Source organism: Caretta caretta, chromosome 15 (genome assembly GCF_965140235.1).
Source record: "Caretta caretta isolate rCarCar2 chromosome 15, rCarCar1.hap1, whole genome shotgun sequence".
Taxonomy (NCBI): domain Eukaryota; kingdom Metazoa; phylum Chordata; order Testudines; family Cheloniidae; genus Caretta; species Caretta caretta.
The window spans coordinates 33,304,920-33,330,947 of NC_134220.1; the positions used below are offsets into that span (position 1 = coordinate 33,304,920).

General features: G+C 45.0%; 1 protein-coding gene across 12 annotated transcripts in view; it reads right to left on the reverse strand.

Moving 5' to 3' along the window:
* The window catches only part of CHEK2 (checkpoint kinase 2), a 60,592-nt gene that overhangs the window by 15,879 nt on the left and 18,685 nt on the right, over positions 1–26,028 (reverse strand). For all 12 annotated transcript variants that reach the window (XR_007352852.1, XR_007352853.2, XR_007352851.2 and 9 more), the window contains 7 exons: positions 13,277–13,367; positions 8,947–9,055; positions 7,329–7,382; positions 5,954–6,015; positions 5,025–5,124; positions 1,721–1,807; positions 747–910 (listed from right to left, as the gene is read on the reverse strand). Coding sequence is in view for 9 of the 12 variants with exons in the window: in XM_048821544.2 (XP_048677501.1) it covers positions 747–910; positions 1,721–1,807; positions 5,025–5,124; positions 5,954–6,015; positions 7,329–7,382; positions 8,947–9,055; positions 13,277–13,367 (667 nt within the window). In the remaining 3 variants the exon portion in view is untranslated. The remainder of the gene's footprint in view (positions 1–746; positions 911–1,720; positions 1,808–5,024; positions 5,125–5,953; positions 6,016–7,328; positions 7,383–8,946; positions 9,056–13,276; positions 13,368–26,028) is intronic.

Sequence of the window (26,028 nt, forward strand, 5' to 3'; positions counted from 1 at the left end):
GGACTCTTTCCAATTTTTCCACATCCTTCTTGTAAAGTGGGGCCCAAAACTGGACACAGTACTCCAGATGAGGCCTCAACAATGTCGAATAGAGGGGAACGATCATGTCCCTCGATCTGCTGGCAATGCCCCTACTTATACATCCCAAAATGCCATTGGCCTTCTTGGCAACAAGGGCACACTGTTGACTCATATCCAGCTTCTCATCCACTGTAACCCCTAGGTCCTTTTCTGCAGAACTGCTGCCTAGCCATTCGGTCCCTAGTCTGTAGCGATGCATGGGACTCTTCCGTCCTAAGTGCAGGACTCTGCGCTTGTCCTTGTTGAACCACATCAGATTTCTTTTGGCCCAATCCTTTAATTTGTCTAGGGCCCTCTGTATCCTATCCCTACCCTCCAGTGTATCTACCTCTCCTCCCAGTTTAGTGTCATCTGCAAACTTGCTGAGGGTGCAATCCACACCATCCTCCAGATCATTTATGAAGATATTGAACAAAACCGACCCTTGGGGCACTCCACTTGATACCGGCTGCCAACTAGGCATGGAGCCATTGATCACTACCCGTTGAGCCCGACAATCTAGCCAACTTTCTATCCACCTTAATGCGAATATGCATTTCACAACATCTGTTCCAGGATTGAAAATGGGACACACACACTCATTAGCAAACGTACTTAAATAAAGGCCTAAGACCTCCACCCATGTATGACTGTTCAACTGAACTGCCAGCCATGAAGTTTCTTACCATACAAAAAGAATAACTCCTAAACTCCAGCAGTCCACAGCACGGCTATACCCAGCTGTCCCAAGTGAATTGAGAACTTCAGGGGCGAGATACGTGGGAGTACCACATAATGTTCTCATTAGTGATGATTCTCCAAGAATCTTGGATTGTCCAAAATCTGTAATCTTGTTTATGAGAATAACACTAAGTCAGTTTTTATTTTAACACATACTAGAATACACTATATTAGTTAGCAAGTATCAGGAGAGAGATTTATGGCTCTAATTTCCAAGGTATTTTGCCAGTACACAACTATGTACTAAGCTCTACCCAGCAGAGGACTTCAGCAGAAAACTCAGCAGAACAAGAGACTCATTTTGTGGGGGGGTTGGGACAGAGAGGTTTGAGTTTTAGTGCTAGCAAAGAGTGTTGGATTGAACACCAGTTTGAAGTATTGTATTTATCCCCAGATGGAGGAAAAGCATAAGTAGCAGCACAATGGATTCATGGCTACCCTGGAGAGACTATTTCATGTACAGCAATGGTTCAATCTCCAAACCTACTCAATACTTAAGTCTCTCAGGCAAAAACACAGCAAGACACCAAACAGCATGGATAATTACCGTAATGTTGGTCATGACTCCATGATTAAGACTACTGACATACGCAAGTGAAGCAGAGTGTTATTCCACTGATTACTATGTGAAATATTAAATGCGAAAATTCTTATTCATACTTTTGTGTATATATTGATTGAAATATTCAGGAGAGAGGAAGTGATTTCTAAAGTTTGTGAAAGAACTTTAACTCAAGATTTCCTGTATTTTTAGCCTCTATTATTTAGGAATGTGCATCAGCAATCTTAATGCCATGTTAACTTTTGTGTGTTGGAATTTAATATTTAGAGAAGAATTGCTGAAGAACATTCCAAAGTTTTGAATAAAGAACATCAAAATAAAAGAAAAAAAATGCAGAGATAGAAGTTTCTTCCTCACCTTTATAAGACAAGTTTCTTCAGAAGATGAAAGTAGCACATTCTCTGGCTTTAGATCCCGATGTATAATACCATTTTCATGAAGATACTATGCAAACAAACACACACACAGAACACAGAATGCATGCATTAAAATGTGAACTTCCAAGTCTTTCCAATGATGATGATGCAAGTAACAAACAGATTCATTTGAAAAGTGTGTATTTGAAGCTATATGGTTCACAAAAAGATTTAAAAAGAAAGGAGTACTTATGGCACCTTAGAGACTAACAAATTTATTTGAGCATAGGCTTTCGTGAGCTACAGCTCACTTCATCGGATGCATTCAGTGGAAAATACAGTGGGGAGATTTATATACATAGAGAACATGAAACAATGGGTGTTACCATACACACTGTAACGAGAGAGATCACTTAAGGTGAGCTATTACCAGCAGGAGAGTGGGGGGGAGACACCTTTTGTAGTGATAATCAAGGTAGGCCATTTCCAGCAGCTGACAAGAATGTTGTTGTTGGTCATGACTCCATGATTAAGACTACTGACATACGTAAGAGAAGCAGAGTGTTATTCCACGTTCTTATCAACTGCTGGAAATGGCCCACCTTGATTATCACTACAAAAGGTTTTTTCCCCCCCGCTGCTCTCCTGCTGGTAATAGCTCACCTTAAGTGATCGCTCTGGTTACAGTGCGTATGGTAACACCCATTGTTTCATGTTCTCTATGTATATAAATCTCCCCACTGTATTTTCCACTGAATGCATCCGATGGAAAAGCTTATGCTTATGCTCAAATAAATGTGTTAGTCTCTAAGGTGCCACAAGTACTCCTTTTCTTTTTGCGAATACAGACTAACACGGCTGCTACTCTGAAAAAAGATTTAAAATATTTGTCAGATGCTACACAGCAGCTTCTAATCTCCACAGGTAGACTATGTAGAACAGGAAAGCTGTGCCTTCCCTGCAGTTCATCATCCATATGCCACATTATCAAAACAAAAAGAAAAGGAGTACTTGTGGCACCTTAGAGACTAACCCATTTATTTGAGCATGAGCTTTCGTGAGCTACAGCTCACTTCATCGGATGAAGTGAGCTGTAGCTCACGAAAGCTCATGCTCAAATAAATGGGTTAGTCTCTAAGGTGCCACAAGTACTCCTTTTCTTTTTGCGAATACAGACTAACACGGCTGTTACTCTGAAACCTGTCATTATCAAAACAGATTCTTCATGATAACACGAAGAAATTTTGGTCCTCAATCTCTTTTTTGATATTAAGATCCAATCTCTTTTTCTGTGTTCAAACCCTCTTAAATTAAGTACATTTCCCTGCCTTAGTTTGCCAAGGCAAACACCACTACACAGTGGTGTTGGAACAATTTATATAGTGGGGATGTGACATTATACTCCATATTCTTTATGGAAATATTATTATGATATGGATATGACATAATTGTTTGTACTTTAGGTTATGATATACTGAATGTGATTATCCGATTTGTATGCATGCATCATTTCTGTATCTAAAGTTAGCAATATGGACTGTGTAACAATTACAACTGGGTATATATTGGGAAGACATCCACCAGACGACAGGCCATCAGATTTGATGGTCCACTAGGAAGGAACAACAAGACTATATTTGACTTCTAGTAATTTTCCACTGGCAGGAGGTGGTGGTCAAGTTTAGGAACTGCCTTATGTAAATTCTATTTAAGGCTGGGAGGGAAGGCATTCCAGACTCTCCTAGGGGACAAAGAAACCAACCTGAAGGGAAAGGCAGGGGTGAGTCCAGACTGAGACAGGGGTCCAGTCTGTTACTCCTGAGGGCATTCTGCACCAAAAAATTAAAAATTCTGCACATATTTTAAAAGCCTGCAATATTCTGCAAGCTTTATTTGTCAATAAATAAATGCAGAGGCTCCAGCATGGCAGCGGGGAGCACTGGCCACTGGCTGTATGCAGGTGGGAGATCACCCTGCAGCCTCCTCACCCTCCACCCCGGTACACAGATTGAGTGATGAGGATGTACTCGACCCTGATACAGCACAAGGCCTGGACCTGCCCAAGAAATACCCTGGGGCCCTGCCCCTCTGTGCCAGGAGCACCACATGTGGGGCAGGCAGACTCAACCAGGAAGGATCCAAGTGTGAAGGGGCTCAGTGGGGGGGAAGATCCAGGTGTGGAGTGAGAGGATTCTGTGGGAGACAATCTGGGTGCAGGCAGCTCAGTGTGGGAGTCTCAGGTGTTGGGGGGGCGGGATCTGGATGCACAGAGGCTCATTTGGAGGGTTCCAGGAGCAGGGGCAATGGGACTTTGCAGGGGCTTCCAGGTGAATATGGTTGGGGCTCAGTGGAGGGGTCTGGGTGTTTCAACAGGGGGTTCTGGGTGCTGGGAGAATGGGGCTTGGTGGGAGTCTGGGTTGCAGCTAGTTGGGGGGTCAGTGGTGTGGGGGTCTGGGGATGGGGACTCAGGGTGGTGCAGGGGGTGGGGCTCATCAGGGTGGGGGTTTGAGTGCAGGGAGTTCAGTGTGGGGTGGGGTGGCTGCAGGGGTTGGGGTCTGGAGGCAGGGGAGCTCCAGATGCAGGGGTTGAGGTTCAGTGAGGAGGGGGTTTGGATGGCTAGGGGGGATATCTGGGTGTATAGGGTGAGCCGTGGCCGGGGTGTCTGGGTATGGGAGGTCCAGATGCACAGCGGTTGGGTGGACGGGGGAGCAGTCCCCCCATACAGTGACCCCTCCCTCCGCAGCTGAGGAGTAATGGGGGCCAGAAGCAGGAGAGGATGCTGAGCTTCCTGCAGCTGGGGGAGGTTTCTGGGGGTGGGTCTGACGGTGCTTGGGGTGGGGGCAGCGTGCAGAGCGGAGTCCCCCGGCTACCTCTACGCGAAGGAGCCTGAGGGGGGCCATACCGCTGCTTCCAGGAGCTGCGTGGAACAGCCCCCGTCCCTGCTCACTGGCTGAAGCGCCAGAGTGGGGCAAGCACCAGATCCCGCTCCCCAGTGGGAACTTGAGGGCCAGATTAAAACGCCTGTGGAAGAGAATGGATCCTTTCCAGGTTGGTTAGCGTAGCAGCTAAAGGAACGCTGGCCTAAATCTCTTCTATGAATAAGGAGAAGATTCCATTTACTGCTGTAAAAATACATGCAAGCACAAATGATAGAAGTAAAGAAAAATAGGACTTGTGGCACTTAGAGACTAACAAATTTATTTGAGCATAAGCTTTCATGAGCTGCAACTCACTTCATCGGATGCACTGATTGCACAGTCAGAGAAAAATCATATTTTTCTTTATACACATTCAGAAATATTTACCTTTACAGCCAACAACATCTGATAAAAATAGAGCTTGCAGGTAGCTTCTTTCATCTTCATTGATCTCGACACTCTGTCATATAACTCTCCTCCTTCCATCCTGAAACAGAAATACAGAAAGAGATTCAATATACTGGTTTCAGAAGTTAGACCTCACTGGGAAAGCCTGAGACTGAAAAGCTTCTCTAAAAGAAAAGACCCCAATGAAAAGTAAAGTATATTCATTTGGCACACGTGTATAAATTCTTAAACGTGACCTGCACAGTAAAAATAAATGGTCTTGAGCTAGCTGAAACTAAATCCAGAAAAGATGGAGGTGATGTTAATAGGAAAGCAGAAGCACTATTACAAGGAAGTTCATCTCCTAAAAGACCATCTGGCCATTGCTTGTCAATGTAGCACAAAGCCTTGGAACACCTTCTATCCCCTTTGGGTAGCCAGGAGACTTCACCCTTCTTATCACACAAACCTGCAGCTACAGCAATCCATGCTCTCATCATCTTCAGATTGTACTACCTGGGACTGACAATGAAGGCCATGCAGAAGCTGCAACTGGCTCACCATCTGGCCACCCACTTACCTTCTCTGGCTCCCCAACAAGTTCCAGATCCAGGTTAAGAAGCAGACCTCGAACAATAAAGCTCTCAATAATCCAGGCCTGTGCTCTTTTTGAGACTCTCTCTACTTATGTGATCCACCACATCAGCTGCAACTGATCAGGATGACAGGGCAGAGAATCCTGCCGAAGTGGAGTGCCTCTGCAGCTCCAAAAGAATGACTTTCCTGTCTATCCTAACCCCCAGTTTTACCAAGGGTTTCGACAGCATCTGAGATCATCACAAAGTCAGGTTCAAGTTATTAAAATTATATTATTTTATTTATGGCGGTAAAACATTTACTCTGGAACAAATTGAATGCAAATTACTTACAATTCCAAAACAATATAATAATCTTCTGCATCAAAGAAGTTTTTTATCTTGATTAAGCAGGGCTAGCAAAAGAGGAAGGAAACAATAAAACGACACAATCATTTTATGAAAACTAATATTACAAGAAAATATTACCCAAGAAAATAATTTCAGAATGGTGCACAATCCAAAGTATACGTGGCAGGACACTATGCTGATATAGGTTTCTCTTTTTAAAAAAATGCAAGTGAATTTTATATTAATTGTAGTGAGACTAATGTGACAAGTTGACTGCTTAGTGCAGACATGTGCCATGGAAGTTTTCCCCCAAAACATTTCTCTCGATGAACCTCAATCACAATCTGAAACCCCCTTGTTATTCTTATGATGAGTTCCCACACAGCTATGCCAATGCATTCTGTCTAATCAATTATACTATTCCACTGTACTTGAGTTCCCCTTTTGTGGAGGGTTGACATACAGCAAAAGGGAGAGAGAATATTTAAAAAAAAAAACAGGAAAAAGGGTAAAATTTAGTAAATCCACTAAAATTGCCAAAGGAATTCAGGAGCAGGTATAAGACCTAATTTTTTTCCATTAAATTTACTCAATTTCACATTGATGGTGTGTCTAAGATATTTGGAAGTGTACTACTTTTGTGGGGTTTATTATTTAAGTCAATGGAAAGTTTCAAACAATGTTATCGAATTAACTCAGATCTGAAGATTCCCACACTGGATGTTCTGATTGACTAGACAAGGGTAGTCAGTAGGTGCACCATGGGCCTAATCTGGACCACCAGACGTTTTTGAATAGACCCCAAAATGTTATTTACTTATCAATTTTTTTGGGGGGGGGGTATTATTTCCTCTGGAGTATGGACCTTGACAAGAACAAAAAAAAAAAAAAAAAAGAAAAGAAAAAATTGACTACCATGGATTAGGGTCTCTGAGCCGAAGCAGTTTCAACCACATGGTTCTGTGGAGATTTGGTCAAGGCCAAAGCTAGGTCAGCAAGCTTGGCCATCTAGCAATATTCACAGAAAGATGTATCAAGGAAAGTCTTATTTTCTGATCAGTGGTTCAAACAGAGACCAAGTAAAGAAAATTTCAATCCAAATTTCAATTTCAAAGATGCAAGTTTTGGAATAGTTACAACAAGCATATAAAGATATGGGGTAGAACAGAAAGTGCTTTGTAACGTTATCTACAATAGGCAAAATAAGTGACCATTGCTACCCAATCAGGAAAAGACAAAATTAAAATTAAGAAGCTGTTTCTCCTAACTGTAACTGAAGCATTAGTTACCAGACTATAGAAACCTCAAAAGAAGATGAGCAAGCAAGAAAATCAGAATATACATTAAAAGATAAATCAGATTTTAAGACTATACTCACATGATTTATTTTCTTCAAAATCTCAATTTCTGTATTAACATTAAAAGCTGGATCCTATTTAAAGAGAAATGAAGTGTCAGAGAGAACAAGCAGTAATACTGTTTATAAATGGACTTTTGCAGCAATGTACCTATGAAAACACAACATACATTTGCTCCATCCTAATAATTTTAAGGTGGCTACAATGTAAATAGCAGAGCTCATCAGAAAAAAAAAAATCTCCTGCAGAAAATTTCAACAAAAATGGAAAAAGAATTCCTTAACTTGAAATCTTCCATGGGAAATTTTGATGTATTTGACGAAAAAACAAAAAATGTAACATTTTGGCCCCAAACTAAAACAAATTTATTCTGAAATGCTGCCACAGTACATCTCATGGGAGTTATAGTTCGGGTGCCTAAGGCTCCCATTCTCCTGTGTGGTTGGGCTCCCTGGTTAGACTACATCTTTCACAATGCAACACGGTCTCACCTCTTGGTACATCATGGGAGATATAGTCCACTGAGTTCTTCTTTGTACATACCCCATAATCAAGGAGCCCTTAACAAGTAAACGACCAAGGTTTATATAAAGAAAAATGTAACTATAAATGCAACAGAAACAAAAAAAGAAAAGGAGTACTTGTGGCACCTTAGAGACTAACAAATTTATTTGAGCATAAGCTTTCGTAAGCTCCAGCTCACTTCATCGGATGCATTCAGTGGAAAATACAGTGGGGAGATTTATATACATAGAGAACACGAAACAACGGGTGTTACCATACACACTGTAACAAGAGTGATCAGGTAAGGTGAGCTATTACCAGCAGGAGAGCCGGGGGGGGGGGGGGGGGAGGAGGAGAGAGTGGGGAATAAACATGGTAGCTAACTGGCTATTCTCGTACCAGATAAATGTTTCCAGAATAGCATAGTTGTACAAATCTTATTGTCAAGATGCAAATACAAAAGGTATCTTCTTGGCTAGTAAGATAATAAGCACCTGGAAACATTAACAAAGCGAGGAAGGAAACTGACAGCTGTTGCTGGTCTGAGATGCACCGCGTAAGGGAGAGAGGGATGAAATAATTAGCCTGAAAGGAACTGCAGGCACAGAACTCTGGAAGTGGAATTTTTTTTTCCAATCCCCCTCTTCTGACACTTTCAGGATTTGGGCCTACCAGAGCGAGAGATCCTTAGACCTGTGCATATTTCTTGTAACATTTATCGTGGAGTTAACTGGAGCTTTTCTTGATTGTCTAAATAAGCTTTGATTTAAAATACTTTTGGATCTCGGGCTGCTTCTGGAAAAACTCACTATAGTCTGTCCCAACAAGATGTGAAGGATCCTTCCATCTCAGAGGAGAGGTAACAAAAGGAGTCTGCCTCTAGCCATATTTAACACCAAGACCATTTGCCCTAGACTATTAACTAATCTTAATTGTTTAATACACTTAATTTCTTACAAATGCTGTGGTTTGATTTATTTTTTTAAATATAAATATACACAAAACTTCACACATTACAAAAATACATCTGAATCCAGAAAACCTTAAATTATAGCAATAAACATTTATAATGTTCACAAAGGACTACCAAATACTTCAGAATCACTGCAAGATAGCTGAAAAATAGATACTTACTGTGTCACTCACAGCGCTTGTTATAAATCTCCGTTTATTGATTATCTTTACAGCAACTTTGTTACACGTGGTCCTCTCAAATGCCAATTTAACCTCTCCACAGGCACCACTAATATAAAAATTTAGTTATGTTAAAGCTTGCAAGCACTTTTCAATATGTTGGTGACAAATAAAAATAGATCAAACACAGAACGTGTTTGCTACTTGAGTATTACATGTGATTAGAATGCTGCTGTCTCCTAACCCATTGAATGCAGCTGACTGGGTGTGCAGTATTTAGACACATCGGTAGTAGGCACATTAGATTAGGATAGATGCTGGTAGCCACCAATGTTCTAATATAGAAATCAAATTACAACCAAAACTCCAAACTGAAAGCTATTAAGAGAATACAGAGGACAAGCACTGTTGGCATTTCAGCTGCACAAATGGCTAAAAACACAACAACAAACTCTCAAAATGTATCTCTACGGTTTTGACTTAAGCTCACAAAGCCCACCCAGCCCCCATTAATATAGCCCAGTGGCAAAAGGACATTATAATACATAAAGTCCTGCACCATAAGGTTGCACAACACTGAGCAGTACGTATAGCAACACATTTATTTTTGATTATGAGATTATATGAGGAAATCCGTACAAATCCACTCAGATTTCTGTTTTCACTTTGCTGCTCTTCTATGACCTACAAAGGCTTTGGGGGAAAATTCCACTTTAAAGGCATTTTATATTAAAAGAAATCAGGTCACCATTTCTCTCTTTTTTACTTGAGGACCCAAATAGTGATGTCCCGCAAGGGGTTACACTCTGACCTTCAGTTCTTCCCCCTGCTTGCAACCATGGGGTAGAAGAGGGATACTGATTCAGAAAGTAACTTGACTGCCAGCCAACTATTTCAAACCTGACTTTCTGTTCCTAAAAAAACGGTTATCTACCTTTCGTAACTATGAGAAATGTTGCTCATGTCTCTTCCATTCTAGGTGTGTGCGCACTCATGTGTGCAGTCGTAGGAGATTTTTGCCTTAGCGGCTTCCGTAGGGCCAGCCGTGGCATGCTCTGGAGAGCTGCACTCATGCGTTGGTATAACCAGCGCCGCCAGCCCTATGCCCTTTCAGTTCCTAATTGCCGACAACTCTGCCAGAGAGACAGGAGGTGCCTGCTGGGGATATAGACCGAGACCAGCCACGCTTGCAGAGGCTGAAGATGAAGTCGAGCAGGGATGACCATGTACATGCACGCGGCCATGTGGCCCATCAATCGCAGGCAGGTGGGGGCCATGGTGAGCGGATGGCTCCTTACATGAGATATCAGGTCCAACATGGCCTGAAAACGTGTTTCCAGGAGAAAGGCCCTGGCCCACGTGCAGTCAAGAACCGCTCCAATAAACTCTATGTGTTGAACTGGTGTTAGTGTGTGCCGTTGCACCCCATAATGCTTTATAGAAATATGCTTATGAATGTAAATATGACAAATGGAATGTTTTATGCTACATTCGCCATGTAACGTATCTTTTCAAAGGTTATGTTCTACTGAATGTATTCATCCTATTCGTATACATGTATCATTTTTATATCTGAAGTTATGAGTGTTGGCTCTATGCTTGTATTTAAAGCGTTCGCTGTAGGAAGCACCTAAGGCAAATCTGGTCAACATAGTGGGAAGGGGTTATTCAAGTAATTGGGAGTACTTGGCTAACAATGGACCTTGATAGACGCCAATGCACATCTGAGCTTTCCTGGGAACATTCAAACTAGCATGTGGACAATGGCATTGGTCTGTAAAGAACTGAGTCAAGCATGGACATGTGACTTGCCCATGTGACTCCGAAACTCCATTATGTAGCTGTAATTCTACACAGGGGGATAGAGGGGTTTCTACCCACAAGAGAGAGATTACATAAACCCCTGGGAAACCCCTCCATTTTATCTTCAGCTGGCTCAAAAGACAGCCTCTCCACCCCAAAGGATAACTGAAAGAAACTGGAACAAAGGACAGTAGCTAGGGGGGTATGAGTGATTGCTGGACCCAGACTAGAAGGCAGCCAGTCTGTCAAAGAAGCTTATTGGAACATCTCTGAGGGTGAGATTTATTTTAATTTAGTTTCCTACTGTATTAGGCTTAGATTTGCGTGTTTTATTTTATTTTGTTTGGTAATTTACTTTGTTCTGTCTGTTATTACTTGGAACCAAACCCTGCAGGAGGGATTCCTGAAACTTTTTGAGGCCGTCCCAAAGATTAAAATTATATCTGCCCAACAGTACTTGATTCATCACCCGAAATTGTAAGCTGGTAGTCAAATAAATTTTTCTCCCAAAGAGATCAAGCTTTTTGGCCTCTTTGTTCTTGGGTGTCGAGGAGGTGTGAAGTGAGCTGTAGCTCACGAAAGCTCATGCTCAAATAAATTGGTTAGTCTCTAAGGTGCCACAAGTACTCCTTTTCTTTTTGACCCTGCTTGTGATCCTTTGGCCAGAACAAGATACTTCTTTTCACCCCCTAACAACTACACTTAACAACTACTTAACTAACACTATACAAACTATTTATAAAAGGCCCTAAGGCACAAAGTTTGTAGGAGAAAAAAACACTAGCTCTTGTTAAGCAAGAAAGGCACTCCGACTAACCACCACGGGCAATAAGAAGGAACTGAGAAGGAGTAGGACAGACAACGCCTGATATACCGCTGCATGAATGCGGCATTCCAGAAGGCGTCACAATTGGCCCTACGGATACCGCTAAGGCAAAAATCTCCAATGACCACGCACGTGGTCATGCACATACCTAGAATGGAATCGACATGAGCAAGCACTCGAAGAACTGTGAGTACCCAATCATATATCTGAGTTTCACAATTAAAAGTATGTTTTAAACCCAAGTCAATTAGAAGCATGAGGACCAAACCCAGCTGTTTTAAGGAAAATAGGTCTACCTGTGTGCCATAATTCAGAGTTCCAGTTTTAACTGTTTTCATCATTCAGAGCTGAAACAAGCAAACGGGCAGCTATAATCCCAGCAATCCGAGGAGCCCGTACTCTGATGGCCCAGCAGCAGAATAAGAGATGTCAAAGCCATGTAGATTGGGAATGAATGAACAAATCTGCTAAATTTCAGATTTACCACGAGTGCTGTTAGCTACCTATTTCACCCTTGGACATTCAGAACAGAAGACTTATTTTACAGACAGAGTTGGGAACTTACTTTCAGGGGTACCATATTTCAAATAGGCAGTAACTAACCACTTACAAGACAGGCAACTGAAAAAAGGACTTTGCATTAAGGAGTAAAAACACTTTGCAGTGAAAAATTAATTTGTCCTATTAACACCTCAGAAAAATTCTACGAGGGAGAACACTACAGAATGTAAACTACTGTCCATCACTGATGCTAAAATTTTTCAAATACTCTCCGCAAAACAAACTTCTTCAACAAGGCCTTCAAATCCTACCTCCTCCTTTTAACAGCTTTATTTGCATACACAAGTGCTCCCTGGAAAGCAGAAGGAAACTACAGTGAAGGACAGATTAAAAAAAAAATCAAAATCACCTCAGTAACCACATTATCTTGTCTTCAGTTTCTCCCCACACACATATTTAGCCAGTGCTTGCCCATTTCCTTCATACACTAACCTTAATGTAAACACAGCGGGACACAGGTCCACACCCAGATTCTCTCCTGCACAGAGACACTCCCTGAGCTGAGTGCATTAGGAAGCAAGTTACACCTCCTTGATTCTCACAGTATATTATTAATTTATTAGAAAGTCAGAGGGACCATTGTGATCACATAGTCTGACTCCCCTGTATAATTGTATTAGCATCCAGGTTTATAATATATAGCATAATACCTCCTGCCTAAGCACCAGCATTGATCTACTAATCTAAGTCAGAGCATTTTAGAGGCTATGCTAACCAGCTATGATCTCCTCTAATGGAAAATACACAAGTTGTGAATTGACATAATTCAGGTGTGCTCCACCCAACTCCTGCCCATTTTGCCAGGATATGGTGGGGCTCCTGGCAAAGGAGACACTTACACTGATATATGCCAGGTGAAAACTGCCCTACACTGAGCGAATTCTCAGCTGACCAGTTAAGGCCAGATTTCACCTAAGTGGCAAAAAGTGGCAGGAGGAGGATGAGAGAATCTGGACCTTCGTCTTTTATTAGTCTGTAAAGCACCATGTTTTTGTTTCTATTACCACAGTGCCTAGGATAGCATTATTGAAACAGTACTAAAATAATAGCAAATAGTTAATACTAGTTACAGTTCCAATACCATTCACACAGAACTAAAGGAAAATAAGTCCTAAGTATTTTAGTAAGTATGGTGCTTACCTTCCCAAAGTCTTTGACATGATATATTTCTCTCTGAATTCTCTGGGATACCCCGACTGATCATCCACCATAAGATCAGAAAACACAAACACTGGGAAGATGAGTGGAGATAATTTTTGTTACTAACTCTGAAGATTTTGTTATAAGGAGTGACTACTATTCCTAAATTTTAATATTCAACAATTAAGAGAGTGCTATACGTTAGAAGTAAACATATAACCGAAACAAAAAATTATATTAAAAAACGGGTACCTACCTTTTTGAAACTGTTGTTGTCTAAGATGTGTCACACATGTACATTCCACCGTAGATACATGCATGCCCCATGCACAGATGTTGGAGATTTTTGTCCCTCAGTGGCACCAGTCAGAGTTGCTGGAGCGCCCTCTGTCGCCACATGCTACTGCATGCTGGTATAAAAGGGCAGAGCCACCCCAACCCCTCTCAGTTCCTTCATACTGGACAGACTCCAATGTGGAATGCACATATGCAACCCATCTCAAAGAGCAACAGTGACAGAACAGTAAGTAATATTTTTTTTTCTTCGAGTGATTACACACGTCCATTCCACTATAGGTAACACAATCAAACACACGTGGAGGTGGGTTCGGAGTCTGCCTGAACAGAGATTGTAAGACCATCCATCCAAAAATGGCATAGTCTCTGGACTGACAGGAAATGGCATAATCAGAAGTAAAAGTGTGGACTGAAGACCAAGAGGCTGCTTTACAAATGTCTACAATCTGCACTTGCATCAAGAAAGCTGCAGAAGGTGCCTGCGCTTTGGTAGAATGCGCCAAATACACTAGCTGGAGGGATTGTATTAGCCAGTAGGTAGCATAAACAAATACATGAAGAGATCCAAAATGGGATTTTCTGAGCAGAAACTGGTTAGCCCTTAGCTCTGTTTGCAACTGCTACAAACCACTGCATATAGGATCTAAAAGATTTAGTCCAGTCCAGGTAGAAAGCTAAAGCCCTTCTTGCATCCAAGGAGTGAAGCTTTCCCTCATTCCTATGTGCATGAAGTTTTGGAAGGAACATGGGCAAGCAGATTGCTTGGTTAACATGAAAATTAGAGACTACTTTCGTGAGAAGTTTTGGATGAGGATAGAGATATATCTTCTCCTTATGGAAAACCGTAGGGGGGCTCTGACACCTGAGCTCTCAACCCTCCCACCCTTCTGGCTGAGTTAATTGCCACAAGAAATGCTACCTTCATGGAAAGCTGAAAGAGGGAGCAAGCTGCCAGGGGCTCAAAGTGGGATTCCCAATGAATTTTGCTAGAATTAAGTTCAGATCCCAAGGAAGGATGTGGTCTTGAATGGGGAGGTATAATCTGACCAAGCACCGTAGGAACTGTGTGATGATGGTGTGTGAACAAGGGATCTATCATCCACCAAGACACTGAGGGCTGAATTAGCCACTAGATGCATCTTTACTGAGCTAATAGCAAACTCTGTAGTAGACAGAGTAGTAGACAGTCCAGCATGAGGCCTAAGGGTGCCTGCTAGGGAAATGCGCCTTTCGCACAACACTAGGTGGAGAAGTGCTTCCACTTCACACCAGGAAAGTGCTCTTAGTTGAGGGTTTTATGCTATTCAACAGCACTTTCTGAATATCGTTTGAGAAGGACTTTTTAAAGGGTGTCAGCCATAAAAGCATCCATGCTGCTGAATTGGGATGAAGCAAGCACTCATGGTCCTGGGAAATTACATCTGGATCCAATGGGCAGTCTGACCAAAAATGATATCAGGGTCAAGTACCAGTATTAATAAGGAAACGCTGGTGCTATAAGGAAGAGGTGAGCATGGTCTTGTTTCACTTTAAGAGGTCTCGGAAAGGAAAGGAAAGGAATCAGAGGGAAAGCACACAGGAAAGACTTCTTCCAGGACAGAAGAAAAGCATCTGCCAACAAGCCTGGGCTGAGTCTCCCTTGGGAACAGAGCTGCTGACATTCCCTGTTCACTTGGGAGTCCCCCAGAGTTGGAAGATGGACCTGACACATATGCATGTAGTGACCACTGATGCTGACTGCAGAAGGATCTGCTCAGCTAATCTGCTAACGTGGTCTGTTTCTCTGGAAGGTAATAAGCTCTGAAATGAACTAAGTTGTCTATACAGAAGTCTCCGAGGCAAACTACTTCCTGCCCCTCCTGTTTACATGAACATGACCCATCAAACAGCCAGAATTAATTTTTTTCCCCCACTATGTGGGAGAGGGAGGCCACACAGGCTAAACGTACCACTCATAACACCCTGATGTTTATGAGAGTCTCTAAATCTTGAAATGATCAAAGACCTTAAGTCTGCAGGGACCCCATATGAGCTCCCCAACCCAGAAGAGACACATCTGTGATGAGAATGAGAGTTGGTAGTGGGGGAAGAAAGGGAATCCCCCACGCAAACTTTTAGAGGGTCCACCCACCAATCTAGAGATAACAAAACTAATGCTGGCATTCAAACCATTTTCTCTAAATGGTGGCAACTTGGGGAATGCACTGATGCTAGCCATGCCTGCAGCTTTCTGAGGTGTAATCTGGCATGCTAAACTACATAGGTATATGGTGCCATCTGACCGAGAAGACTGAGGCAGTGGTGTACTGCTATGGAAGGAAAAGGCCTGGGTAGAGACCGTCAAATCGTGGAAGTCAACAAATGGCTACGCAGGTGGTGTTGGAGAGAAGGCTTTGGATTCTTTGACCATGGGATGGTGTTCCAAGGAGGAGGAGTGCTAGGCAGAGACGGGCTCCACCTAACAAAGAGAGGGAAGAGCATCTTCGCAAGCAGACTGGCTAACCTAGTGAGGAGGGCTTTAAACTAAGTTCACCGGGGGAAGGAAACCAAAGCCCTGAGGTAAGTGGGGAAATGGGATACTGAGAGGAAACACGAGCAGAAGCGCGCGAGAGGGGAGGGCTCCTGCCTCATACTGAGAAAGAGGGACAATCAGCGACTTATCTCAAGTCATAGAATCATAGAATGACAGGGTTGGAAGGGACCTAAGGAGGTCATCTAGTCCAACCCCCTGCTCAAAGCAGGACCAATCCCCAATTAAATCATCCCAGCCAGGGCTTTGTCAAGCCTGACCTTAAAAACTTCTAAGGAAGGAGATTCTACCACCTCCCTAGGTAATGCATTCCAGTGTTTCACCACCCTCCTAGTGAAAAAGTTTTTCCTAATATCCAATCTAAACCTCCCCCACTGCAACTTGAGACCATTACTCCTTGTCCTGTCCTCTTCTACCACTGAGAATAGTCTAGAACCATCCTCTCTGGAACCACCTCTCAGGTAGTTGAAAGCAGCTATCAAATCCCCCCTCATTCTTCTCTTCTGCAGACTAAACAATCTCAGTTCCCTCAGCCTCTCTTCATAAGTCATGTGTTCCAGACCCCTAATCATTTTTGTTGCCCTTCCCTGGACTCTTTCCAATTTATCCACATCCTTCTTGTAGTGTGGGGCCCAAAACTGGACACAGTACTCCAGATGAGGCCTCAACAATGTCGAATAGAGGGGAACGATCACGTCCCTCGATCTGCTCGCTATGCCCCTACTTATACATCCCAAAATGCCATTGGCCTTCTTGGCAACAAGGGCACACTGCTGACTCATATCCAGCTTCTCGTCCACTGTCACCCCTAGGTCCTTTTCTGCAGAACTGCTGCCTAGCCATTCGGTCCCAAGTCTGTAGCGGTGCATTGGGTTCTTCCGTCCTAAGTGCAGGACCCTGCACTTATCCTTATTGAACCTCATCAGATTTCTTTTGACCCAATCCTCCAATTTGTCTAGGTCCCTCTGTATCCTATCCCTGCCCTCCAGCGTATCTACCACTCCTCCTAGTTTAGTATCATCCGCAAATTTGCTGAGAGTGCAATCCACACCATCCTCCAGATCATTTATGAAGATATTGAACAAAACTGGCCCCAGGACCGACCCCTGGGGCACTCCACTTGACACCAGCTGCCAGCTAGACATGGAGCCATTGATCACTACCCGTTGAGCCCGACAATCTAGCCAATTTTCTACCCACCTTATAGTGCATTCATCCAGCCCATACTTCTTTAACTTGCTGACAAAAATACTGTGGGAGACCATGTCAAAAGCTTTGCTAAAGTCAAGAAACAATACATCCACTGCTTTCCCTTCATCCACAGAACCAGTAATCTCATCATAGAAGGCGATTAGATTAGTCAGACATGACCTTCCCTTGGTGAATCCATGCTGACTGTTCCTGATCACTTTCCTCTCATGTAAGTGCTTCAGGATTGATTCTTTGAGGACCTGCTCCATGATTTTTCCGGGGACTGAGGAGAGGCTGACTGGCCTGTAGTTCCCAGGATCCTCCTCCTTCCCTTTTTTAAAGATTGGCACCACATTAGCCTTTTTCCAGTCATCCGTGACTTTCCCCGTTCGCCACGAGTTTTCAAAGATAATGGCCAATGGCTCTGCAATCACAGCCGCCAATTCCTTTAGCTCTCTCGGATGCAACTCGTCCGGACCCATGGACTTGTGCACGTCCAGCTTTTCTAAATAGTCCCTAACCACCTCTTTCTCCACAGAGGGCTGTCCATCTATTCCCCATGTTGTGATGCCCAGAGCAGCAGTCTGGGAGCTGACCTTGTTAGTGAAGACAGAGGCAAAAAAAGCATTGAGTACATTAGCTTTTTCCACATCCTCTGTCACTAGGTTGCCTCCCTCATTCATTAAGGGGCCCACACTTTCCTTGGCTTTCTTCTTGTTGCCAACATACCTGAAGAAACCCTTCTTGTTACTCTTGACATCTCTCGCTAGCTGCAGCTCCAGGTGCGATTTGGCCCTCCTGATTTCATTCCTACATGCCCGAGCAATATTTTTATACTCTTCCCTGGTCATATGTCCAACCTTCCACTTCTTGTAAGCTTCTTTTTTATGTTTAAGATCCGCTAGGATTTCACCATTAAGCCAAGCTGGTCGCCTGCCATATTTACTATTCTTTCGACACATCGGGATGGTTTGTCCCTGTAACCTCAACAGGGATTCCTTGAAATACAGCCAGCTCTCCTGGACTCCTTTCTCCTTCATGTTAGTCCCCCAGGGGATCCTACCCATCCTTTCCCTGAGGGAGTCGAAGTCTGCTTTCCTGAAGTCCAGGGTCCGTATCCTGCTGCTTACCTTTCTTCCCTGCATCAGGATCCTGAACTCAACCAACTCATGGTCACTGCCTCCCAGATTCCCATCCACTTTTGCTTCCCCTACTAATTCTTCCCGGTTTGTGAGCAGCAGGTCAAGAAAAGCTCCCCCCCTAGCTGGCTCCTCTAGCACTTGCACCAGGAAATTGTCCCCTACGCTTTCCAAAAACTTCCTGGATTGTCTATGCACCGCTGTATTGCTCTCCCAGCAGATATCAGGAAAATTAAAATCACCCATGAGAACCAGGGCGTGCGATCTAGTAGCTTCTGCGAGCTGCCGGAAGAAAGCCTCATCCACCTCATCCCCCTGGTCCGGTGGTCTATAGCAGACTCCCACCACTACATCACTCTTGTTGCTCACACTTCTAAACTTAATCCAGAGACACTCAGGTTTTTCTGCAGTTTCATACCGGAGCTCTGAGCAGTCAAACTGCTCCCTTACATACAGTGCTATATACAAATGCAAGAAGCCTGGGAAACAAGCACGGAGAACTGGAAGTCCTGGCACAGTCAAGGAATTATGATCTGATTGGACTTGGTGATGTGAACAGAGGATTGGTGGGATAACTCACATGACTGGAGTACTGTCATGGATGGATATAAACTGTTCAGGAAGGACAGGCAGGGCAGAAAAGGTGGGGGAGTTGCATTGTATGTAAGGGAGCAGTATGACTGATCAGAGCTCAAGTATGAAACTGCAGAAAAACCTGAGAGTCTCTGGATTAAGTTTAGAAGTGTGAGCAACAAGGGTGATGTCTTGGTGGGAGTCTACTATAGACCACCAGACCAGGGGGATGAGGTGGACGAGGCGTTCTTCCGGCAACTCACAGAAGTTACTAGATCGCAGGCCCTGGTTCTCATGGGAGACTTCAATCACCCTGATATCTGCTGGGAGAGCAACACAGCGGTGCACAGACAATCCAGGAAGTTTTTGGAAAGGGTAGGGGACAATTTCGTGGTGCAAGTGCTGGAGGAACCAACTAGGGGCAGAGCTCTTCTTGACCTGCTGCTCACAAACCGGGAAGAATTAGTAGGGGAAGCAAAAGTGGATGGGAACCTGGGAGGCAGTGACCATAAGATGGTCGAGTTCAGGATCCTGACACAGGGAAGAAAGGAGAGCAGCAGAATACGGACCCTGGACTTCAGAAAAGCAGACTTGGACTCCCTTAGGGAACTGATGGGCAGCATCCCCTGGAAGAATAACATGAGGGGGAAAGGAGTCCAGGAGAGCTGGCTGTATTTTAAAGAATCCTTATTGAGGTTACACGGACTAACCATCCCGATGTGTAGAAAGAATAGTAAATATGGCAGACGACCAGCTTGGCTTAACAGTGAAATCCCTGCTGATCTTGAACACAAAAAAGAAGCTTACAAGAAGTGGAAGATTGGACAAATGACCAGGGAAGAGTATAAAAATATTGCTCGGGCATGCAGGAGTGAAATCAGGAAGTCCAAATCACACCTGGAGTTGCAGGTAGCAAGAGATGTTAAGAGTAACATGAAGGGTTTCTTCAGGTATGTTAGCAACAAGAAGAAAGTCAAGGAAAGTGTGGGCCGCTTACTGAATGAGGGAGGCAACCTAGTGACAGAGGATGTGCAAAAAGCTAATGTACTCAATGCTTTTTTTGCCTCTGTCTTCACAAACAAGATCAGCTCCCCGACTACTGCACTGGGCAGCACAGCATGGGGAGGAGGTGACCAGCCCTCTGTGGAGAAAGAAGCGGTTTGGGACTATTTAGAAAAACTGGACGAGCACAAGTCCATGGGGCCGGATGCGCTGCATCCGAGAGTGCTAAAGGAGTTGGCGGATGTGACTGCAGAGCCATTGGCCATTATCTTTGAAAACTCATGGCCATCGGGGGAAGTCCCGGACGACTGGAAAAAGGCTAATGTAGTGCCCATCTTTAAAAAAGAGAAGAAGGAGGATCCTGAGAACTACAGGCCAGTCAGCCTCACCTCAGTTCCTGGAAAAATCATGGAGCAGGTCCTCAAGGAATCAATTCTGAAGCACTTAGAAGAGAGGAAAGTGATCAGGAACAGTCAGCATGGATTCACCAAGGGTAAGTCATGCCTGACTAATCTAATTACCTTCTATGAAGAGATAACTAGCTCTGTGGATGAGGGGAAAGCAGTGGACATGTTGTTCCTTGACTTTAGCAAAGCTTTTGACACTGTCTCCCACAGTATTCTTGCCAGCAAGTTAAAGAAATATGGGCTGGATGAATGAACTATAAGGCGGATAGAAAGTTGGTTAGATTGTCGGGCTCAACGGGTAGTGATCAATGGCTCCATGTCTAGTTGGCAGCCGGAATCAAGTGGAGTGCCCCAAGGGTCGGTCCTGGGGCCAGTTTTGTTCAATATCTTCATAAATGATCTGGAGGATGGTGTGGATTGCACCCTCAGCAAGTTTGCAGATGACACTAAAGTGGGAGGAGAGGTAGATATGTTGGAGGGTAGGGGTAGGATACAGAGGGCTCTAGACAAATTGGAGGATTGGGTCAAAAGAAATCTGATGAGGTTCAACAAGAACAAGTGCAGAGTCCTGCACTTAGGACGGAAGAATCCCATGCACCGCTACAGACTAGGCACCGAAGTGCTAGGCAGCAGTTCTGCAGAAAAGGACCTAGGGGTTACAGTGGACAAGAAGCTGGATATGAGTCAACAGTGTGCCTTTGTTGCCAAGAAGGCCAATGGCATTTTGGGATGTATAGGTAGGGGCATTGCCAGCAGATCGAGGGACGTGATCGTTCCCCTCTATTCGACATTGTTGAGGCCTCATCTGGAGTACTGTGTCCAGTTTTGGGCCCCACGCTACAAGAAGGATTTGGAAAATTTGGAAAACGTCCAACAGACGGCAACAAAAATGATTAGGGGGCTGCAGCACATGACTTATGAGGAGAGGCTGAGGGAACTGGGATTGTTTAGTCTGCGGAAGAGAAGAATGAGGGGGGATTTGATAGCTGCTTTCAACTACCTGGAAGGGGGTTCCAAAGAGGGTGGATCTAGACTGTTCTCAGTGGTAGCGCATGACAGAACGAGGAGTAATGGTCTCAAGTTGCAGTGGGGGAGGTTTAGGTTGGATATTAGGAAAAACTTTTTCACTAGAAGGGTGGTGAAACACTGGAATGCATTATCTGGGGAGGTGGTGGAATTTCCTTCCTTAGAAATTTTTAAGGTCAGGCTTGACAAAGGATGATTTAGTTGGGGATTGGTCCTGCTTTGAGCAGAGGGGTGGACTAGATGATCTCCTGAGGTCCCTTCCAACCCTGATATTCTATGATTCTATGACAGTGTATGCTGTCAGATATAGCACTAAGTCCCGTAAAGCTTCAAACCTAGCTTGTGGTAGAAAAACCTTTGCCTTTGTGGAGTCTAAGGGCACGTCTACACTAGCAAAGTTACAGCGCCAGCAGTTACAGAGCCGCTCAGAGAGAGCAGAAGGAAAATCACTGTTGCGCGTTCACACTGACAGCTGCCTCCGCAATAGCGTGTTCACACTTGCAGCACTTGCTGCGCTATTTGGAGTGGTGCACTCTGGGCAGCTATCCCACAGAGCACCTCTTTCTTTTTTGCCACTAAGACTTGTGAGAAGGCCGAGGGGGTCGCCAGGCATCCCAATGTCCCATGATGCATTGCTTTGCATCCCAGCAATCTCTGTGCTTCTGTCTGCATTTAGCACCATCTTTCAATGGTTTGTGTACTGCGCGCCCTGCCCCGCCTCTTTCAGGCTGCAGGAATGGATCCCGAACTGCTGACCAGGATGCTGCTCGCTCTGACCAACACCTCACGAGTGGCAGTGGAGTTATTCCTTAAACTACGAAGGCGAGAGGAGTGCGATGTTGATCTCACCATGCGTAGTAGCAACGACACGAGATTGCTTGTGGCACGGAGGTACTGCCCACAGTGGAACACCACTTTTGGGCTTGGGAAACAAGCACTGAGTGGTGGGATCACATCATGATGCACGTCTGGGATGACGAGCAGTGTGTGCAGAACTTTCACATGAGGAAAGCCACGTTCATGAGACTGTGTGATGAGTTCGCCCCAGCCCTGCAGCGCAAGGACACGAGAATGAGAGCTGCTCTGTTGTTGGAGAAGCACGTGGCGATTGCACTGTGGAAGCTGGCTACTCCCGACTGCTACCGATAGGTCACTAACCAATTCAGAGTGGGAAAGTCGACCACTGGAGTCGTGTTGATGGAAGTGTGCAGGGCCATTAATCGCATCCTGCTCCAAAAGACCATGACTCTGGGCAACGTGCATGACATTGTGGATGGCTTTGCACAAATGGGCTTCCCTAACTGTGGAGAGGCGATAGATGGCAAGCACATTCAAATTCTGGCCCCAGACCACCTAGCCACTGAGTACATTAATCGCAAGGGGTATTTCTCAATGGTTCTCCAGGCGCTTGTGGATCACCGTGGGCATTTCACGGACATTAATGCAGGCTGGTCTGGAAATGTCCAGGAAGCATGCATCTTTCAGAACACTGGCCTGTTTAAGAAGCTGCAAGCAAGGACTTTCTTCCTGGCCCAGAAGATCACTGTAGCAGAAGTCGAAATGCCCATCGTGATCCTGGGAGACCTCACCTACCCCATGAAGCCATACACAGGGAAACTTGACAGCAGCAAGGAGCAGTTCAACAACAAGCTGAGAAAGTGCAGAATGACTGGTGAGTGTGCATTTGGCCGTTTAAAAGCCCACTGGTGCTGCCTGTATGGGAAGCTGAACGTGGCCGATGACAATATTCCTATGCTTATAGCCACTTGCTGTATGGTCCATAATATTTGTGAAGGGAAGGGTGAAAGCTTCACTCAGGACTGCAGAGGCTCAGCGCCTGGAGGCTGAGTTTGAACAGCTGGAGACCAGGGCTATTAGAGGGGCACAGCGCGGGGCCATAAGGATCAGGGATGCCTTGAGGCAGCAATTTGAAGCTGAAAACCACTAATATTTGCTACTATGCTCGGGATTGCAGTGCTTGTAATGCTAGGAGGTGACTGGTGCACATGATGGGGGTTTAACATAATTGTGTGTTGCTTTGCAGTGCTCTTTTTGCTTTCACTTAATTGAATAAAGATTGCTTTCAAACCAACACAATTCTTTTATTAAAAGACAACCACCTGAGGAGAGAGTCAAAGGACAAAAATACATCAGCAGGGAGGGGGATAGGGGAACGGAAGGTTTCCAGAGGAGAGGCCCCGGGACGGCTACAGATTTGCATATGTCCAGGGATCGTACCCAACCTTCTCCTTCACAGTAAAATACAGCACGTGCTGTACTTCAGCAGGGCCAAATTGCAGAGGGATGGGTGTTGAGGGTAGTGAGAATCCAACTGCTGGACTGTGAGGAGGGAGGAGTGGAATGCTGAAGGCAGAGAGTGGAGCCAGGAGGTTGATAACAGTGTGGTGGGGGGGGGGGGGCGCATGGGAAAGAGTTTTGTGACAGTGTCTGCAGGGGAGGGCGAGTGCGGAGCTGCTCAGTTCGAAGAGCAAGCATCGCCTGGAGCGTGTCCACTTGGCACGCCATAACATTTAAGAGCCACTCCGTGGCTTCTTTCTGGTGTGCTGCATTCTCCTTATGGTCCTCTTCTTGCTGTCCCACTACTCCTTCAATTCCTGTTTCTCAGAGGTGGAGTGCATCATAACCTCACAGAGAAAGTCCTCCTTAGTTCTTCATGGTCACTTTCTAATACTGCACAGCCGTTCTGCTGCCACTATGGGGGGCTGGCCTCCCAAGGTAATCTCTGTGAAGTTTAAATGCAACATTTTACAGAAGCAGTATTGTTTGCAACACAGACAACGCTGATTCAGTGCTTTAAAACACAGTCAGTACTCTCACACCTGTCACTAACTGGCTGACCCCAAGCAAGCACACACAAGCCACAAGACCCCCAAAATGCTGAATAGCCGCTGGACCAGGGTGAATCACTCTTCCTGGACCCTGCTGAACACCGGGCACGTGGCTCTTTGAGAGAGAGCTAGCACTGTAGGGGGGACTTGATCATCATTCAGCCCCACACTTTCCACAGTCTGTGTTAATTATGAAAGATATCTCACTGCTGAGGGTGAGCAAGGAATCAAGGGAGGGTCTTCTCCAAGCCTGCGGCTTCCACCCTGGCCCCTATGCGGCTTGCCTGTGTGCAGCTATGGTTCCCCCCCACCAGCGATCGCACAGTGGTGCGGGAAAGTTACTGTTAATGGGGCAAGAAACAAAGCAGCTCTGCTGAGGAACCTGTGGCAGCGGATTGCCCAGTATCTCCATGAGAGTTTCCTGGAAGTATGTGAGGGAGATTTCAGTGAAGTGAGGAAGTCTATCAACAGCCTGTTCCGCCACACAGAACAGGCATGCAGTGGGAGACAAGCCTGCTTTCTGCTACCCTCCTGCCCCCAACCAATCGCTTCAGTAATTCTCAAAATCAGATCCACTTACCAGCAGCCTCCTCTCCTGTTTGTGCTTCGCCAAGATCCGACTGCTGTGACTGGCTAGGCTCCTCCGGGGTAGAAAAGTGCTCCTGACTGCATGCATCTCTGGCATCGGAGCCCTCCCCCTTTGTCCAAGCACTATGGAGCCAGCAGCTCAGGGGCGCAGCCTCCCACGCCTTGTGGTAGGTATTCCACAGCTCCTTCACTTTTACCCTACACTACAGTGTGTCCCGGCCATGGCCCCCTTCTATCATGCATCGTGAAATCTGTCTGTAGGTATCATAATTCCTACGGCTGGAGCGCAGCTGGGACTGCACAGCTTCCTCTCCCTAAATGCCGATGAGGTCCAGCAGCTCAGCATTGCTCCAAGCGGGGGATCACCTGGTGCGTGGAGGAGGAATGGCCACCTGGAAAGATGTGCGGAGACCACTGCACACATCACCAAACAAACAGGAAGGGGACTTTCAAATTTGCAAAGGAATGTACAGAGTGGGGATGACGGTTGGTCACCTGAGGGCAGGGCAGTAGAGTTCAAACAGATAACCAGAGAGGTGAGAACAGGCATTGTGGAACACCTCCCGGAGGCCAATCGCAGCGCTGTAAATTGACCACCGTGTTTACACTGGCATTGCAGCGCTGTAGCCCCAGTGCAGAAAGCTCTACGCCTCTCATTGGGTTTTTTAAGAGCACAACTGCGCAGTTTCTGCGCACTAAATGGCTTGGCAGTGTGTACACCTCGGGAGTTACAGCACAGAAAGCCGCTTTACTGCGCAGAAACTTGCCAGTGTAGACGGGGCCTAAGACTTCTCCAATGAATTTTATTGTCTGTTCCAGTTTTAGGACTGATTTGTCTCGATTTACTAGGAGCCCAGTGCATCGAACATGGACAGGATAGTTGATATGCTGGAAAGGACTTTAGCCTCAGACTGACCTCCGATCAACCAGTTGTCCAACCATGGGTACACATGGACACCTAAGTTTCACAGGTGAGCTGCTATGACTCCCATGTACTTCGTGAACATTCGAGGAGCAGTTGACAGACCTAATGGAAGCACTGTGAACTGATAATAGCAGCCATTCCCCATGAATCTGAGATAATTCTCGTGGTGGTGGCATATTGTGACATGGAAATAAACATCCTTTAAGTAAGTTGAAGGCAGTGCAC